The sequence below is a fragment of the Dendrobates tinctorius genome, unplaced genomic scaffold (assembly GCF_039654945.1).
Source record: "Dendrobates tinctorius isolate UK_male_01 unplaced genomic scaffold, ASM3965494v1 ptg000009l, whole genome shotgun sequence".
Lineage (NCBI taxonomy): Eukaryota > Metazoa > Chordata > Amphibia > Anura > Dendrobatidae > Dendrobates > Dendrobates tinctorius.
The window spans coordinates 5,929,576-5,948,097 of record NW_027361677.1 but is presented as its reverse complement, the minus strand read 5'-3'; the positions used below and the strand labels follow the sequence as shown (position 1 = coordinate 5,948,097).

General features: G+C 43.9%; 1 protein-coding gene and 1 long non-coding RNA gene across 2 annotated transcripts in view; one reads left to right on the top strand and one right to left on the bottom strand.

Annotated features, from left to right (window-relative positions):
• LOC141096077 (uncharacterized) overlaps positions 1-18,522 on the top strand; it is a 138,495-nt gene that overhangs the window by 72,045 nt on the left and 47,928 nt on the right. The window contains exon 5 of the long non-coding RNA XR_012233567.1: positions 7,884-7,949. This is a non-coding gene — a long non-coding RNA (uncharacterized lncRNA). The remainder of the gene's footprint in view (positions 1-7,883; positions 7,950-18,522) is intronic.
• Positions 1-18,522, bottom strand: part of NLRC5 (NLR family CARD domain containing 5) — a 109,478-nt gene that overhangs the window by 81,346 nt on the left and 9,610 nt on the right. Inside the window, exons 3-9 of the mRNA XM_073582465.1 lie at positions 17,504-17,569; positions 15,698-17,408; positions 14,865-14,948; positions 10,445-10,528; positions 8,356-8,439; positions 8,016-8,105; positions 7,870-7,923 (exon numbers count right to left, since the gene is read on the bottom strand). Of these exons, the coding sequence (XP_073438566.1) occupies positions 7,870-7,923; positions 8,016-8,105; positions 8,356-8,439; positions 10,445-10,528; positions 14,865-14,948; positions 15,698-17,408; positions 17,504-17,569 (2,173 nt within the window). The remainder of the gene's footprint in view (positions 1-7,869; positions 7,924-8,015; positions 8,106-8,355; positions 8,440-10,444; positions 10,529-14,864; positions 14,949-15,697; positions 17,409-17,503; positions 17,570-18,522) is intronic.

Sequence of the window (18,522 nt, the reverse complement as noted above, 5' to 3'; positions counted from 1 at the left end):
CAACCTATGTATGTAACATGTTTTGATATACACGTTGTGATAAAATACTCCGGGATCTCCTTTGCTGTGGTCAAAGGTCACGTGCGTTCAGCATGAAACTCAGGCGCAGAGCCGGGGTCCGGGTATAACTGACACTGGGTCAGGTTTATTAAAGGTGAAAGCAATGCATAAAGGAAAAAAACATAAAACAAATCCTTGCCTGTCCGGCACTAACTAAACAAAGTTCAACCTAACTACCAAATGGCGGGCTTCTCCCATCCAGCCAAACCACAGTTGCAGTGGGCACTGCTTTCACTCACGTGTGTCTCTCACACAGACAGACTCTCTGTGTTCCCAGGCTGACACCCTCACACTACCACCTGGCATCCTTTTTATATCCACCCTCCCATTATTCATTAGTAACCAGGTGAGATACTGAGCAGACTAGGCCACATAGGAAAGGTATCTGGGTGAGATATACCTGCCCTCATCCACTATTCCCACATGATTCTCACATACCCCCCCCCCCTCTGCTCAGACCACTCCGGTCGAGCAATGACACCCGCCAAACAGTGCACTCGGGACAGGGCATCTGCATTCCCCATCTGTACCCCTGGGCGGTGCTCCACCGTAAAAGTGTAGGCCTGCGGGGCAAGGAACCACCGGGTCACCCGGCTATTCCGTTCCTTGTGCAAGTGCATCCACTTGAGAGGGGCATGGTCAGTGATCAGCCTGAACTTTCGGCCCACCAGGTAATATTTGAGGGCCACTAGAGCCCACTTAATGGCTAGGCACTCTTTTTCTACGACTGCATACTTTTGCTCATGTTTATTCAGCTTCCTGCTGAGATAGAGGACTGGGTGTTCCACTCCGTCCCTCACTTGTGACAGTACGGCCTCGATACCGGTATCAGAGGCAACCGTTTGTACCACAAACTCGCTGCAGAAGTCCGGAGTCACCAGTACAGGTTGAGAGCAAAGTGCCCATTTTTGGCTATGGAAGGCTTCTTCAGCCCCTAAACTCCATTTAATCATGACGGAGTCTTTCCCTTTTGTAAGATCCGTCAGGGGGGTAGCGATGGCTGCAAAATTGGGTATGAACCAGCGATAATAGCCGGCGGATCCCCAGGAAGGCTTGCACCTGCTTCTTGTTGACAGGTTGCGGCCAGGCCTGAACCGCCTGAATCTTATCGAGCTGGGGTTTAACAATACCCCTCCCAATCACATATCCCAAATACCGGGCTTCTTCTAGCCTGATATGACATTTCTTGGGGTTCGCGGTTAGACCTGCCTCCCACAGGTCGTCAATCACAGTTTGTACTTTCTGGAGAAGTCTCCCAGTCCAAGCTGTAAATGACAATGTCATCCAAATAGGCCGAAGCGTACTGCCTATGTGGCCTCAGGACTCGATCCATCAGTCTCTGAAAGGTCGCCGGTGCCCCGTGCAGTCCAAACGGCATATACACATACTGAAATAAACCTTCCGGTGTAGCAAATGCCGTCTTTTCTCTGGCAGCCTCCGCCAGAGGGATCTGCCAATACCCCTTTGTTAGATCTAGGGTCGTAATATACCGGGCTTTTCCTAACCGATCTATTAACTCGACCCGGGGCATAGGGTAGGCATCAAATTTTGAGACCGCATTCAGTTTCCTGAAGTCATTGCAGAACCGGATGGTGCCGTTCGGTTTAGGAATTAACACAATCGGGCTGGACCAAGCACTGTGCGATTCCTCAATGACACCTAACTCTAACATTGCCTTCACTTCTCGGAAAACGGCTTCACGGCGCGCTTCCAGAATTCTGTAGGGTTTCACGTGAACTGTGACACCAGGTTCCGTTACGATGTCATGTTTCATTAGCGTAGTCTGCCCGGGTTTTTCTGAGAAAAACTTTTGGTTGTGAAGTAGAAACTGCCTGACCTCAGTCTTTTGCCGCTCTGAGAGAGTCTCTGCAACCCGTACCTCCGGTACGGTATGCGAGCAGATGGGACGGGCCAGCTCCGCTGACAAGGCAGACCGATCTTTCCAGGGTTTTATCAGATTTACACGATAAACCTGTTCAGGTTTCCGTTTACCTGCCTGGTATACTTTGTAGTTTACTTCACCAATTCTTTCCTTAATCTCAAAGGGGCCCTGCCACTTTGCTAGGAACTTACTGTCCACCGTGGGAACCAGGATCAACACCCTATCTCCGGGAGCAAACGTACGGATCTTGGCACCCCTATCATAGATTCTTTTTTGGGCTCCTTGAGCCTGCATCATGTGTTCTTTGACAATAGGCATAACAGCCGCAATACGGTCCTGCATTTGGGATACGTGATCTATCACCGTTTTAAACGGAGTGACCTGACCCTCCCAGGTTTCTTTGGCGACGTCTAACAGTCCGTGAGGACGTCGGGCGTACAATAACTCGAAAGGCGAGAATCCCATGGAAGACTGGGGCACTTCCCTGATGGCAAAAAGCAAATACGGAAGTAAATAGTCCCAGTTCTTCCCATCATTGTCTATCGCCTTTCTCAGCATCTGCTTCAGAGTTTTATTGAACCGTTCGACCAACCCGTCTGTTTGAGGGTGATACACGGATGTGCGTAACGGTTCGATTTGTAACAACCGGCAGAGCTCCTTCATTACCCTGGATATAAAGGGGGTCCCCTGGTCGGTGAGTATCTGTTTTGGTATACCGACCCGACTAAACACATGCACCAGTTCCTTGGCAATCGTCTTGGTGGCCGTGTTACGCAAAGGGATGGCCTCCGGGTAACGAGTGGCATAATCCAAGATGACCAGGATATGTTGGTGTCCACGTGCAGACCGTGGAAGGGGCCCAACTAAATCCATCCCAATCCTCTCAAACGGGACCTCAATAATAGGTAGGGGTACCAAAGGGCTACAGAACCGGGGCTTAGGCGCAGAGGCATGGCAGTCAGGACAAGACTCACAATATACACGAATATCGTGATGCATGCCTGGCCAAACAAAACAGTGTAATATCCTTTCGGTGGTTTTCTGAACTCCCAGGTGACCTCTCATCACATGTCCTTGGGCCAGGTCCAGCACCTGCCGCCGGTAGGGTTTTGGCACGACTAATAGTTGCACCGTGTCTTCCCCCTTTTTCTCTGTCTGATAGAGTAAATCATTCTCCAGGACCATGTAAGGATATGCCAGCCTAGAGCCAGGTTCTACGGGTACCCCATTTATCACTTTTACATTTGTCCTAGCCTGAGAAAGGGTAGGATCCTTTATTTGCTCGCTTTGGAAGTCATCTTTCTGAACTTCCAAATCTAGCAAACGGGGAGGTGGATGGCTGTCGGTCTCCTCCGTATCACCCGCCATGAATGAAAACGGGAACTGCAGGTAATTTCCAGCAGACTCTTCCCCCGAGTCTTCCGGGGAGACCTCTTCCAGGAGTTCGGGACCCACATGCGCCCTGGGAGAAGAATCATGTACACTATTACCCTGGGGTATCAACTGATTCTCCCACAATTGCCAGAAGTGGGGAAAATCCCGGCCCAAGATAACATCATGCAATAACGCAGGGACGAGTCCCACTTTATGTTGCACAGACCCATAGGAAGTAGTAATGCATATGATCGTGGTGAGGTACGAACAGGTGTCTCCATGCACACACGTTACAGAAAATTTGTCTGATGGTCCAGTCGGGGCTGACACCAGACTGGCCTTCACCAGAGTCACCACACTTCCCGAGTCTAACAATGCCACCACATTTTTGCCATCAACAGTTAAATCACACAAGTGTTTTTCCACATCCTTTTGACCGGCATTCACACTCACTACCCGTGCAACCATAGACTTGCGGTTTTTAGAGTCTGTGACGTCGCACTGCATGGGTTCAGTAGTGACCGGACAGTTCACAGCAATATGTCCCATCTCTTGGCAGCTGAAACACCTAACAGGCCCCTTGCTTAGACCATAGTTCGTTACTCTCGGCCTCGCAGTGCGGGCAGTCCCGTTTTCCTCCCCCACTGTCTTAGGGATTTTTCCTTCTCCCCTACTCCCTGGAACAGTATTACCGGTTCCACATGGAGATGATGAAGAACGAGGTGGGGTAGCGTCGTCTCGGAGTCCTTCCGCCACGGAGTAACGTTCAACCAGATCCACCAGTTGATCTCCCGTCGTAGGATTTCCATGGCTTACCCACTTCCTCAGGGCTGGCGGTAGAGCTCTCAGGTATTTGTCCATGACGACTCTCTGGATTATCTCTGGCGCTGTCAACACCTCGGGTTGTAGCCACTTCTTCGTCACGTGGATCAGGTCGAACATCTGTGACCGCGGTGGTTTATCCGGCTGATAAGTCCATTGATGCACTCTCTGTGCACGGACAGCGGTCGTCACTCCTAGCTGGGCCAAGATCTCGGCTTTCAGTTTGTCAAAGTCCTGCGCGGCTTCAGGTTCTAAGTCATAATAAGCCTTTTGGGCTTCACCGGAAAGAAATGGCCGGCCCATCGTGCCTTCGGCCATTTTTCTCGCACCGCCGTCCGTTCAAACGTGGTCATGTATGCCTTGACGTCATCTTCGGTCGTCATCTTCTGCCAGTACCGACTCACGTGAATCACTCTCGACTCGGCTTCCAGGTTAACCTCAGGTAAACTTGCCAGGCGCTGCGCCACCTGCTGGAGAAGCGAACGATCGGTAGCTGTCATGTCCACCAACTCCTTCAGCTGGGCCATCATCACCCGATTAGCTTCTTGCTGGACGGCGGTGGACTGTACCAGCGCTTTCACCACGTCCTCCATGCTCATGCTTCCCACGTGATTGCCCACATTCTGCACCACAATGTGATAAAACACTCCGGGATCGCCTTTGCTGGGGTCAAAGGTCACGTGCGTTCAGCATGAAACTCAGGCGCAGAGCCGGGGTCCGGGTATAACTGACACTGGGTCAGGTTTATTAAAGGTGAAAGCAATGCATAAAGAAAAAAACCATAAAACAAATCCTTGCCTGTCCGGCACTAACTAAACAAAGTACAACCTAACTACCAACTGGCGGGCTTCTCCCGTCCAGCCAAACCACAGTTGCAGTGGGCACTGCTTTCACTCACGTGTGTCTCTCACACAGACAGGATCTCTGTGTTCCCAGGCTGAGACGCTCACACCACCACCTGGCATCCTTTTTATATCCGCCCTCCCATTATTCATTAGTAACCAGGTGAGATACTGACCAGACTAGGCCACATAGGAAAGGTATCTGGGCGAGATATACCTGCCCTCATCCACTATTCCCACATGATTCTCACAACATTTATTCCCTTTGTGTGTATGGGAATAAAAAAAGGCAAATTGGGTGTCATTTCACACAAAACACCCAAAATGGGATGAAGAAAATTGTTGGCACCTTTCCAAAATTGTGGGTAAACAACTTTGTTTCAAGCATGTGATGCTGGTTCTAAGTCACCTGTGGCAAGTAACAGGTGTGGGCAATACACACCTGAAACCAGATAAAATGGGGTGAAGTTGATTCAATCTTTGCATTGTGTGTCTATGTGTGCCACTCTAAGCATGGAGGACAGAAAGAGGAGAAGAGAACTGTCTGAGGACTTGAGAACCAAAATTGTTGAAAAATATCAACAATCTCAAGGTTACAAGTCCATCTCCAGAGATCTTGATGTTCTTTTGTCCACAGTGCACAACATAATCAAGACGTTTACAACCCATGGCACTGCAGCTAATCTCCCTAGATGTAGACGGCAGAAAAAAAACAATAAAAGGCTGCAATACATGATAGTCCGGATGGTGAATAAACATCCCTAATCAAGTTCTAAAGAAAGTCAAGCTGTCCTGCAGGCTTAGGGTGCATCAGGGTCAGCGCAAACAATCAGTTAATATTTGAAAGAAATGAAACACTATGGCAGGAGACCCAGTAAGACCCCACTGCTGACACAGATACATAAAAAAGCGAGCCTTCATTTGCCAAAATGTACATGAATAAGCCAAAATCCTTCTGGTAAAGCGTCTTGTGTACAGATAAGAATAAGATAGAGTTTTTTGGTAAAGCACATCAATCTATTTACCTAAAATGGAATGAGGTCTATAAAGAAAATAACAAAGTACCTACAGTCAAATATGGTGGAGGTTCAAAGATGTTTTGGAGTTCTTTTGCTCCCCCTGTCACTGGGTGTCCTCACTGTGTTCAAGGCATCATTAAATCTGAAGATTACCAAAGAATTTTGGGTGGCAATGCAGTGCTCAGTGCCAGAAAATTGAGTTTGCATCCTAGGTCATGGGACTTCCAGCAGGACAATCACTTCAAACATACTTTGTGAAGCACCCAGAAAAGGGTGGAAATAAATCGCTGGAGAATTAAGAAGTGGCCCACAATGGGTCCGGATCTAAATCCCATTGTGGAGAGATCTTAAAATTGCTGCTGCGAGAAGGCACCTTCAAATATGAGAGACCTGGAACAGTTTGCAAAACAAGAGTGATCCAAAATTCCAGTTGTGTGGTGTAATAAGCTTGTTAATGGTTATAAGAAGTGATTGTTTGCTGTTATTTATTCCAAAGGGTGCAACCAAATATTAAGTTGAGGATGCCAACAATTTTGTGTGGCCCATTTTTGGAGTTTTGTGTGAAATGATTTATAATTCTCCTTTTTTCCTGTTTTTGTTGTTGTTCCAATACACACAAAGGAAATAAACATGTGTAATTGCAATAATTTTCAGGGAAAATACTTCATTTGGAAAAATTTCAAGGATGCCAATACTTTCAGCCATGACTGTATGTAAATACTTAGAGATCAGTCAATCAAATTGAGCAGGTGGGTGAGAAGACTTGTGTGTACATAGGGAGGAACTTGTCAATCAACTGAACTGGGGAGGGGAAAAGCTGACTTGGGATCGCTTTGAAGCATAGAGTCCCCAGCCGGCTATTCAATGTATGCTTTCTTTAAAATGCCTTAGTAAATATATCTGGCTGCAATTGAGCAGCAAGGTTCTGATCCCTTCAGCCCTATGTTTGGGTAGAATCAATCTAATGGCAGGTTTCCTTTAATTTGCAACTTGACGCTGAGCTGGTGGGTGGAGACTGGCTGTTATTTATTATGATATACTAAGGATCTTCAATTACTAGAAACGGTCACTAAGGGGTCACGTCCCCCCTGAAAGACTTGGGATTAGACGGTCACGTTGGGTAATGGATCTCAGTTCTCTTTAGAGATGTTGTGATTCATGTCCTAATTTAAATGGATTTCCTTTTACTTCAGTGCTGAGAGTGTTAAGACTATTTCCATGCTGGTTGAGACCATACAGCCTGTTTTTTTCCCAGCTGCAACTGCTTACCCTTTACTCCCTGTATATATACAGGCTCTGGGCCTTTAGTCCCTGCCAGTGAAAGATTTGTCTTCCTGTGCTGTGGTCTAAAGCTACATAGTTGAATTTTGGAGTTGGAGTTGTAGTGTTCTGTAGTTTACTGTTGGACGTGTGTATTTATCTCCTGGTCCCTGTTCCCATTTAGTTTATTCCTCCCTGTCCCTATCCTCCTCCCTATTGTTTGTTAGTGCTTTTGTATGATAGAGGTTTTCTGTTATCCGTTTTGTCTCTCTGGTTTACCTTTAATTTGTCCCATGCCTGGTGAGTGAGGGGACAGATTAAGGTTTTTGCAGGAACATAGTAAAGTCGGAGACTCGGGCCTCTCTACCTTTAAGAGTACCCCGGGACAGGTATAGTTAGGGTCCCAGTTCCAGTAACAGTTTGAGGCTTCATTACTGAAGATCGTCACGGCTTGACAGAAACTCCCATTAAAGCTCTTTTTTCTTTTTTTTTACGTCTATGAATGAAGTTATCACTCTGGTTTATAATTAATAATTAAAGTGTAGCCTAGTTATAGAGATTTCCAACATCTTTTATGGTAATGAGATATATGTTTGACTTTTATGTCTACCTTGTTAATTCTAGGAGAGTCTTCGAGGAGAAGATGGCGGTGGCAGGGTCCCCTCTGTAGAACAACAATGGAAAAGCAAGGTATATGGTCACATTTATTTTAATTAGTTAACTCAGTTTAATTAGTTAAAAGCTGATACTACTCACATTATTTCGATATCCGTTATGCTGGGACAATTAATAGCTGACTTGAGCAATTTAAGAATACCCATCATATTCATGTCATTGTGGCTAAGGCTGGGGGATTGAAATGAAAAATAAATATATTATTTTATCATTTATAGTGATGGAATATCATTAGGATACACCAACATTTTATGATCAATGGGGCCTAATATTACTGGTCTTCCTAAACAGACCACCCCTTCCAGGATGAAATCCAGCTGCAAGAAAGACTGTCTCCTTTCAGACCATTTTGACCCTATATAAATCACATACTGCAAATTCAAGGCAATATATAACATGAATATTATTACACTTCACTTACTCCAAGAGTCTCAAGTGCTCCATCTTCAAAAATAATTCAACTAATGAAGTCATGTCATCAATTTTCAGATTATTGTTTTGCAAGCTAGAAGAAAGTAAAAAAAAATATTTTGCCTAAAAAGTGTCAAAAATTCACTTAAAATACAAAAAAAAGTACACTAGTTTTTAGAGCATAAACTGAGCGGAAACTCTACCAGACTTTGTGCACACAACATCTTTTTCAGGCGGGTTCTGTCCTGAATCTGCTTGAAAGAAAGCTCCTTATAAAATAAACATAATGCACAGCAATATTAAAACGACATTGCTCTGCACGTGTTCAGTCTTACGTCATGTTTTTTAAGCGTTTCAGAGTTTGGAAATCGTGAAGGGGTTAAAAGAAGTAATATACTATGCTTGAAAGATGTTGTTTTCCAGAAGTGATTTTGCCTTAAAAAACCTAGTGCTTGTCAAAAAGACATCTAGGCTACACAAGTTTTCTAATGGAAATGGGTCGCCCTCCCAGGGCTGTGGGGTACTCGGTACCGGGCCCGTTGACCTCAATGGGGAATGTCACAGCAGCAATGACCCGGCCCGTGGCCCTAGGCGCCCATGTAAACGGGGAATTGAGTTGGGAATAAAGTTTATAAGTGGTTCATGATGCCACCTGTGGTGTTCGGCAAGGGAGATGTTAAGCCGATGCTGCAGACAGATCCTCTGGGACTGATGGTGTGGTGCAGCAAGGATGTTATAGCCCTCCACAGGCAGGGCTGGAGTCCCAGGGCAGAGTAGGTGAAATGATACGTAGATGATGTAGTGTCCGGCGCAAGGGATGTAGCAGTGCTGGGCAGGTTGGCGCAGGAATGAGTGGAGGACACCAGGGCATGTAGTTCCAAAGCTTTACTCACAGTCTGTTGTACAAACAGGTGCCTGCCTCCGTGCCGTGTCCTCCGGGTCAGAGACTCATGTCAACCTCCAAGCCAGATGGAATACTCCTTTCCAACACTCCGCCAACATGTGCCTTTCTGAACGTCTCCTCTTAAAGCGCCTTTAATGAAGTACTCCTAGTACTGAGTTACACTGGAGTTCCTCCTGTCCGATGTTCCTATGAACTCTACTTGTACGGCAGACAGCTGTAGCCTGCTTCGGGGACTCCTTGCTACTAAGTCCCGGCTCACTATTCAGTTGCTGTTGTGCCCCCAAGTCTGGTGTGGGAATAAAGTGGTCACTACTTCTATTCATCCGGTGTCTGCTGCAGGACCATTAGTATCCATACAACCTCGGGGACCTCGGTTACACTACTTTGTGGTGTGGGGTGCATGTGTTGGAGTGTGGTCAGGTGTCTCCACCTTACCTGGATGGTGGGGCACCACACCTCAGGAGGAGGTGCAGTACCTCTGTGGCGACTGAGCCTCAAGGGTGCCACAGAAACCACTTTAAGAAATGTTCCTTCTTTGGAGGGTGCAAACGCATCAAAACAAAGCGATAACACAAAGTTACACAAGGTTCAGGTTAGATTAAGCACGAACACTTCTCTGGAGGTAGCCTCTCTAGACACACTGAACAACAAACACCTCAGGAGCCGACTATTTAAACACTAGACCACACTCTGGGGTGGAGATAAGGTGGACACCCTCCCTCCCGCTCTATGGTTGTCCACAAAAACCCAGCCCTTAAAATGACTTATTAACCACTCTCAATACATAGTGTGCTGGAGCAAACTTCAGGGTTTTAAATCACTGAAGCTAATAGCTTCAGTGAAACGTATCTCCCCTCCAGCATTTTGCCAGTGACTTTTTCGCAATACCGAGAGCATTTTTAAGATGCGCTCATTTTATTAAAGCGGTGTTGCCGCCGTTCTTGTGACATTTTTTAAGCTATACTATCTTATACTACATAGGACTAGCAAGTCGTTTTACAATAAAAATAAAGTTTAAGAGTCTTTTTATATTGAATATGTGATTTTTCAAGATTTTTTTTTAAGCAGAGCCCCTCCAAAAAAACTTCACAAAGATCTCATATCCTTACTGTATAAGGGCATGCATGGCTTACTTTAGCACAAAAGTTTTCTACAAATGACAACAGATATTTCACAGAGTACAGAGAGCAGTTACTTGATTTCCTGTAGCGCAGAACAGAGAAGGAAAGCTTGCATCAGAGCTCTGACTGTGGCCGGCGTGAGCCGCCCCGCTGTCACCCTGTGGTGAAAAAAAGCACAGAGAGTTTATATTGTTACATCATTTCTATCTAATTTGATTCTCCAAACCAGAAAATGTAACGAGAGAATCATTTTGAACATAATTATATTTTACTAACAAAAAGTTTAGTTTTTTTAAACAAAAATTGGAATGGATCAGAAAAGAAGATCAAACAAGTGAAGGACCAGTTTGGGATTTTTATTCCCTTTGTTGTCCTTTTCAAAAATTGATCCTAATTTGGGAGGTAGTGGGGTAAGAGAGAAATAGAAGTATGGAAGTCCATAGAATGATGAATAATAAAGATTACTGAGCTTATACTTATAGATGTTGTCCTTTTATGTACAGGTAGGTGTTATTTATTCTGCACGGTGACCCTTTATGATATCCATATGCGCTAACAGATTACACAGACAGGGATTTTCAATATCAGATAATATTCAATATTAAAGAGATTGTCCACTACTAGACATCCCCTACTTAATCAGTTCATCACCGCCATAGAAAATAAAAACTTGAAAATATCATTTTGTCGCCCCTTTGGGAATAGCAGTTCTGGTATGGCAGGAACTGTGTCGCTGAAGGGAGTAGAGACGGTTTTATTTTGAATGGGGCCTTGAAGTGTTTTAGTAGGGGTTGTCCAGTAGTGAACAACCCCTTTAATATTAGCTGAGCCTTTCCATATTAAATATTAAAGAAAAAACTTTCACAATGGCCATGAGGCCTTATACTTGACTCATTTTTCCTGTTCTATACAGAAGACTTTTCAACATTCTCCTTATAATCACAATCAGGATTACAATGAGAGACAACACCTCTATATACAATATATGACACAGGATAAACAATTCCCAATAGGTGATGTCACAGCTCACCTTCTCCCCCTCCCTTCAAAATGATTTTTGCCTTGATGACAGTACATTTATTATATAGTTCAATACAATTTAGTAGGTTCTGAGTCTGCCTATTGCTGCTAATGTCAATGTGACCAAAAGGAAGAAGGAGTCTAATATTAGGTCTTAGTGTAAAATATAAAAATTGCAAGAATTTTTTTTCAAATATAGTGATATAACATTTTTTAGAAAAAATTAAATAAACATAATGTTACAATACTAAAGTAGGATTTCCAGGGAAAAAGGGCTCCTTCCATAGGAGGACTCTATATTTTTACTATCCCCAGATTACCCCTGATGGTGGGAATGCCGGGGTCTCATACCTTGCTATGCTTCTATATGCACGCTTATCTGTTTCCTCACCCACCCAGGGAGGTATGGGACAGAAGTGTATTGAATAATACAAACCTGATAGACATGGGAAACAGACAGGGATAAAAGAAAACCACAATCATACAAATATACACACAAAATGACCGAGTGGGAATTATGCAAGGAGTAGGTGGGACAAACTAAATGGAACGAGGATAAGGAGAAATACACACAGACAAAACCACGCAGAAATCTCCTGAAAGCAACTCCAACCGACTGCTCCTAACTCTGAACTGTCCATCTCCAAACCAGGAAGTGGTTAGCTATCACTGGCAAGGAAAAAAGCAAGGAGGAGAGTTCTTAAACCTGCAGGGAGTAACAAACACAGAACAGCTGATACAATAAGACAGAGAACTTCAGGAGTGTCACGAACCCTTGCAGAGCGAGAGAAGGCAGAACTGATAATAGGAAGATGAAGACGCATAAGTGCACATACGGTGTATGTGTCACCAGACACTGCGATTGTCTGACCCCACTCTGTCGCAATATCCCCTTGATAAATACATTTCATATAAAAAAAACCCGATGAAACATTTGTCAGAGAACTCCATAAGGGGTTAAATGTACATTTATTGTCTGCATTGTAAGCCTGCTTATCTAGTCTCTTGCAGTAGTTTAATTAGTAGTTAATGTAACCCCTCTATCTAGTGGTAATGACATGACTTGTTAATAACATTCTATTATTATTATTCTGGTAATTGGAGGAATGTACAAAGGAAATGTCAATTTATGTTTTGGACTGTATGGATCAGGATAAAAAAATGCTAGATTTCCCTATTTATTCTTAAAAGAATTAAAAGGTTATTCCCACAAAGCATTATTTTTTACAATGCTCAGGCTCTGAATGACTACTGTTAATATACAGTGCAATCCCAGCATAAAGTTTCTTTCTTGTACCATTGTGATGATCTTTTTTCATCCCCTTCAGCCCTTCTGTGCATTCAGCTTCACAGAATTGAAAGATCGGTCCCTTTCTTATCTGCTAATACTGCATTTCCCAGCACCACCCTGCATCTTCTAGGTGAAGCCGGTATCTGTAGGATCTTCAGCATAGCTGCCTCGGAGTAAAGGGGGTTTTACATATAGCGATATCGCTAGCAATATCGCTATAACGTCACCGATTTTGTGACGTTATAGTGATATTGCGAGCGATATCGCTATGTCTGATACTTACCTCCGACCGGCTCCCCCGCTGTCTGACGCTGATCGCGCGAGATCGGCTGGCTCCATTTCTCGTCGGGCGCTTCCTGCTAGGCTTCCTGTGGCGCCGACGAGCGACGTGTGGAGGCGGGCGGGAGGACGTCAGGATCGCCGCATCTGAAAGGTAAGTATCGTCCGCTGTATCGCTGCTGCATCGCTGTGAGATCTGCCTGTGTGGCAGCTCACTAGCGATCATTTAGCGATGCACCAGCGATCCTGACCGGGTCATATCGTGGTCGGGATCACTAGTGCATCGCTAAATGTAAAAGGGCCTTAACCCTTGACTCTGCCCTGTCCTTCAAACCACACATCCAAGCTCTCTCCACTTCCTGCCGCCTCCAGCTCAAAAATATTTCCAGAATCCGTCCCTTCATCAACCCTCACTCTACTAAAATGCTTGTGCATGCCCTCATTATCTCCTGTCTCGACTACTGCAACATCCTTTTCTGTGACCTCCCTGCTACCACCCTCGCACCGCTCCAGTCCATCCTTAACTCTGCTGCCCGACTAAATCATCACTCTCCTCGCTAGTCCTCCGCTTCTCCCCTCTGCAAATCTCTTCACTGGCTTCCACTCCCTCAGCGTATCCAATTCAAATTACTAATACTGACCTACAAGGCCATCTATAACCTGTCTCCTCCATATATCTCTGAACTAATCTCCCGATATCTTCCCTCACATAATCTCTGGTCCTCCCAAGACCACCTTCTCTCCTCCACACTTATTCGCTCCTCACCCAACCGCCTCCAAGACTTCTCCCGAATAGCCCCCATCCTCTGGAATTCTTTGACCCAACACGGTCGGCTATCAACCACACTCGGATCCTTCAGACAGAACCTGAACACCCATCTCTTCAGGAAAGCCTACAGCCTGCAATGATCCCCACTGCCCCCTCACCACTACTGGAGCCACCGCCTCACCATCACTGGAGCTGCCGCAGCCCCCCAACCTACTGTCTCCATCCCCACCATCCTGTAGCATGTAAGCCCGAAAGGGCAGGGTCCTCTCTCCCCTCTATATCAGTCTGTGATTGTTAGCTTGTTTATTGTAAGTGATATCAGTAATTTGTATGTAACCCCTTCTCATGTACAGCACCATGGAACCAATGGTGCTATATAAATAAATATTAATAAATATTAATAATAGCTGAGCTGAGCTAAAACCCGGCTGTCAGATGTTTTATAAGAAAGGTTCATTAGGTGCATCTGTTTTTCAGTGATTAGACACGGCCATTTAGTGCATCTGACGCTAATTACAGTGGGATCTTCAGAGCTGAGCATAGCATAGCTGAGCTGTGCTACTACTCAGATGTCAGGTTTATGAGGAAATGAGGATGCTTTTAAAAAAAAAAAAATTTCAGACAGGGCCATTAGGTGCATCTGTACATGTGCAACAGACAACATAGCATTAGACCAATTGGAGGATGGATGAATCCAGTGGCAACAAAGGGTAAAGAGAGCCCTGGGGGGTCATCATTATGGGGGTGATACCTACAAATCTATACAGATTTTAATATAGTTTCTATTGCCATATATGATTAAATAATATGTACGTACAGAAAACTGAGACCCTTTTATGATTTGGGGAATAATCCACAGAAAAACCCCCCACAGATAAATCCAATATATTATACTATGTTTAGATTATCATTTAACTGGTTAATCTATAGTACTGTCTAAATGTACACTGCATGCAAACATTACATTGCTTCACTTTACAGTGGAATTACCCCTTGTAAAGCAATATATCACTGTTTACTGCACCGATGAATACACAAGCAATGTATTTTTCCATCTGATAATAACAGAAAGCAGAAAGAATAATAAATAATCTGCGGGCATAGTAAGATGAAAGGCACGCGATCTGTAAAGTACCTGATTTTCTTCATGTTTTCCATGCCAGATATAACAGGGGAAAGAGCTTGTGCAAAAATTTCACCATATTTTTGGTGTCTGAAACTAATACAAAATATACAAGTCAACATACTTTATATAGAAGAAGGCATTGAACACATATCATATATCAATGCAGGGGAGCAAAATATATACCCTACTCCCAAAATCAAATGGTCCATGACTCTCTAACCTCTCTTCTCACTTGTAATTCTGTCAGCGGGGACAAGGCGAGCTATGGGGAGAGCCGTCCAAAAACTTAGTGTCCCCAACCCATAAACAAACAAAATATCAGCATTCCAATAAAAGTTAACTAGGGTTAGGGCTAGAACTGGGGTTAGGGTCAGAACAAGGGCTAAGGCTATAAAGTAGTTACATATAGAAATGTAATAAAAAGTTTCAAAAAATCTATTATAACAATGATAACTTTTCAATTTTTGTGTAATGATGTGATAAAGCTGTGTTACTATATATATGATATACTATATATATGATGTAAAATAGCTCTCTCTTGGAAGGAAAGAAAACTGCCACCTATCGAGGGTGGCTACCCTGTAAGTCAATGTCTGACCCTTTTTAGCGGTAGAGATATTAGTCAAATCAGAAACATATCAGCTTGGGTTATACAAATTGCAGGTCTCGGTCATTGACTTACAGGGAAGCAACCTCCAATAGGTGGCACTAATGAGATTTTTTTTTTTGGGGAAGCGCTAATTTGCATATTTCCTCAAAGTGTATTGCCAATAAGACCTCATACCTAGATGGTCTCCCTAATTTCAGGCAATTTTCCTTTTGATCTCCACTTGTCTCCTTACCTTAGAGTTTGTATGTTCTCGCATGTTCCCAGAATATCTAAGCACTCCGGCTCCATTGGACATCCAGCAAAATCTAACGAAACTAAACACGATCCATGTTTAACAACAAATACCAAAGCAGTCATATCAACCGGAGAAATCCTAAAATTTTTGAGCTCATATTTCATAGCTGTAAACTTTCCAACTTCTTGAGCTAAATTCTCATTCTGAGTTTCATATGTGCAATGGCATAATTCGATCACCTTGGGCCCGGTGAGTTGGGTGTCTGACATCCTCTTGAGAAATTCTACGATGGTGTTTTGTTTCTTTATTATCAGATTTTTGGGGGCCCCCAAGTCAGACAGAAACATTTGACAATCCCTGGATGAAAGCCCAGAAAGGAATATATGAAGATTTTCCGCGAGCTCATCCTTAGTGTTTAGCTTTGAAGACCACTTTGACTTTAGAGACAACCTTTTTTGTAGTTTTTCCTCTGTGCTTGTCTCGCTAATCATCAAATGTAATGCAGCAAAAAACTCCTGGGAACTAAGGTGTACGAAGGAATAGCCAACATCAGTGCAGCTGTCAAACTTTTTGACATCAAAAATTGACAGAAGTCCGTGATTTGCAGCAAAACGCTGAAGATCCGCGGAAATTTCACCAGTGTAAAAAACAGACTTGTTATTATCAAGTCCGGAAAGGGCAACAGAAGACAACTCAAGGATGAGAGGTCTGAATGTTTTCAATATGGTAGCTTCCTCCGTAGGTTGGGGCATCTTTTTCTGAATGAAAACTATCAGCATTTTCACGTAGAACTGCGTCATCGTCTGCGGAAGTTGGGACGTCTTGGACAATGGGTTATGTAAGTGTTCCAAGCAGACGCATATAATGTGACACAAGGCAGGAACAAAACACATGTGCATTAACTTAGTATTGTCTCTTACATAAGATAAGACTTTATCTTTCATGGGATTCAAGTAGAAATAGCCATCAATGTATTGTTCGACTCTCTCTTTGTCGAAGCCTACAACTTCGGCCACGTGGTCTACAGAATCTGTCGGGAGGCTGGATATTATTTTTGACCTGCACGTGACGACAACGGTACATCCATTTAGAACTGTGCTGTGAAGGATGTTTGTGAATAGTTGAGAGATGGAAGAAATTTGAGAAATGTCATGTTTAGTAGTTGGAGAGTTGGCTGTAAAATAACCTAAAAACTCATCCAAGCCATCAAAAAGGATAAGGACCTTCATGGGGTTCTTGATGATGTAATCATATACTTCATCTGGGTATAGGTCTGGCATTAGAAATAAATCAAAAAGAAGTTCCTTGAGAGTAAAATGTCTGTTGATGAGGTTTAGCTGTCGAAACTCAAATAGAAAAGTCAACATAAACTGGCTGAACGTTCCTTGTGCCCAGTCATAACAGATCCTACGAGTCAACATTGTCTTGCCTGTGCCAGGCATTCCCACCAGCAGAATAACGTGTGTCTTAAGAAAACTGGTTCTCCTGAAGAGGTTGTTTGTCTTAATTGTGTCAAAGATTTCCACCATAACTGAGGTTTTTTCGTGGTCACCTCTACTTTTATGTTTCTCCTTGCCCATTTTGGCTCCTTTGATCAATGGCTCAACAAACATTGGATTGCACTGTCCTCGAGGTTCTTTTATGTCTTTAAACTCATGCTTTTCCAACAAGGAATCTTGTATTTGCTTCTTGTAACGTTCTGCTGAAGCTAAAAGTAAAAAAAATATATATTTATAAACATTGAGCATGTGTAAATCCTCTAAATTGCCTTGAGCTGGTGGCACCTAGATGTTCAAGAATTACCTTGTAGTCTCCTTTGACTGCTTTCTTCCTGTGACAAACAGCTTTTCCACTTCACTTCGCTTGACCCTAAAGGATGGATCGAAAGTATGAAGGTGACACTGACAATTTACAATGACACTGTAAGTTCTATATGAGGCATGTGCTACTTCTAATGGATTGTTCCCATTTTGAGGCTTTAAGTAGGTGCTCTGCTCAAGTATATTGGTATTTGTGTATCCTTACATCTACTTAGCTTAAAGCGAATGTTTTATCAGAAAATGATGAACTGTTTAGTGTGAAATTTAGTATTCTTTTTGATAATGTTTTTCTTTTTTTTGTTATCGTCTGTATTATGATCTACCATATATTAAAAAATAAAAAATTCAATATTCCATTTCTCAAACTGGCCATCGGGGCTACCCTAGACCCTTTCCAATTTTCACACTGGCCACCGGGGCTACCCTAGTCTCTTTCCAATTCTCACACTGGCCAATAGATTGAATGAGACCCTATGTTTTATATTAAAGCATCTACTGAGCATACTGAAGGTTTATTGTGAAGGGAGCTGAAGCTGTGACATGGTCTATTGTGATTGGTGGATCCTGTGTTACCTGCTGGGTGTCAGATTTCTGTCGCTGCACAGTGGGAATCCCAAGCCTTACTTCCAGCGGTCTCCCATTCCTCTCCAGCCGCAGAAGAGGTTGCTCAGCAAACTCATCGGTCCAGGCGCTCTGCCCAGACCAGCTCTGTGGGTTTGCTTGCTGCTGCCACCTTTGGCACATCTATGGTAATACATGCTGCTCAGCAGCGAGATTCTCCAGGGACTAAGTCCCCATGTCAGGCCACTGAGCATGCCCGTAGAGTGATCTCCCATTGGAGATCGAAGGTCACGTGCTCAGGTCCTGATCGTGTTCGGATTGGCCCATCCGAGAAGCCAGGAAGGTCCCGGACGCTCGCGGCTATAAAAGGTTTGCATGGCCGCTCAGCCATGCGCTAGGATAGACAGTATTTACTGACTATGTAGAGCCTTGGTATGCATG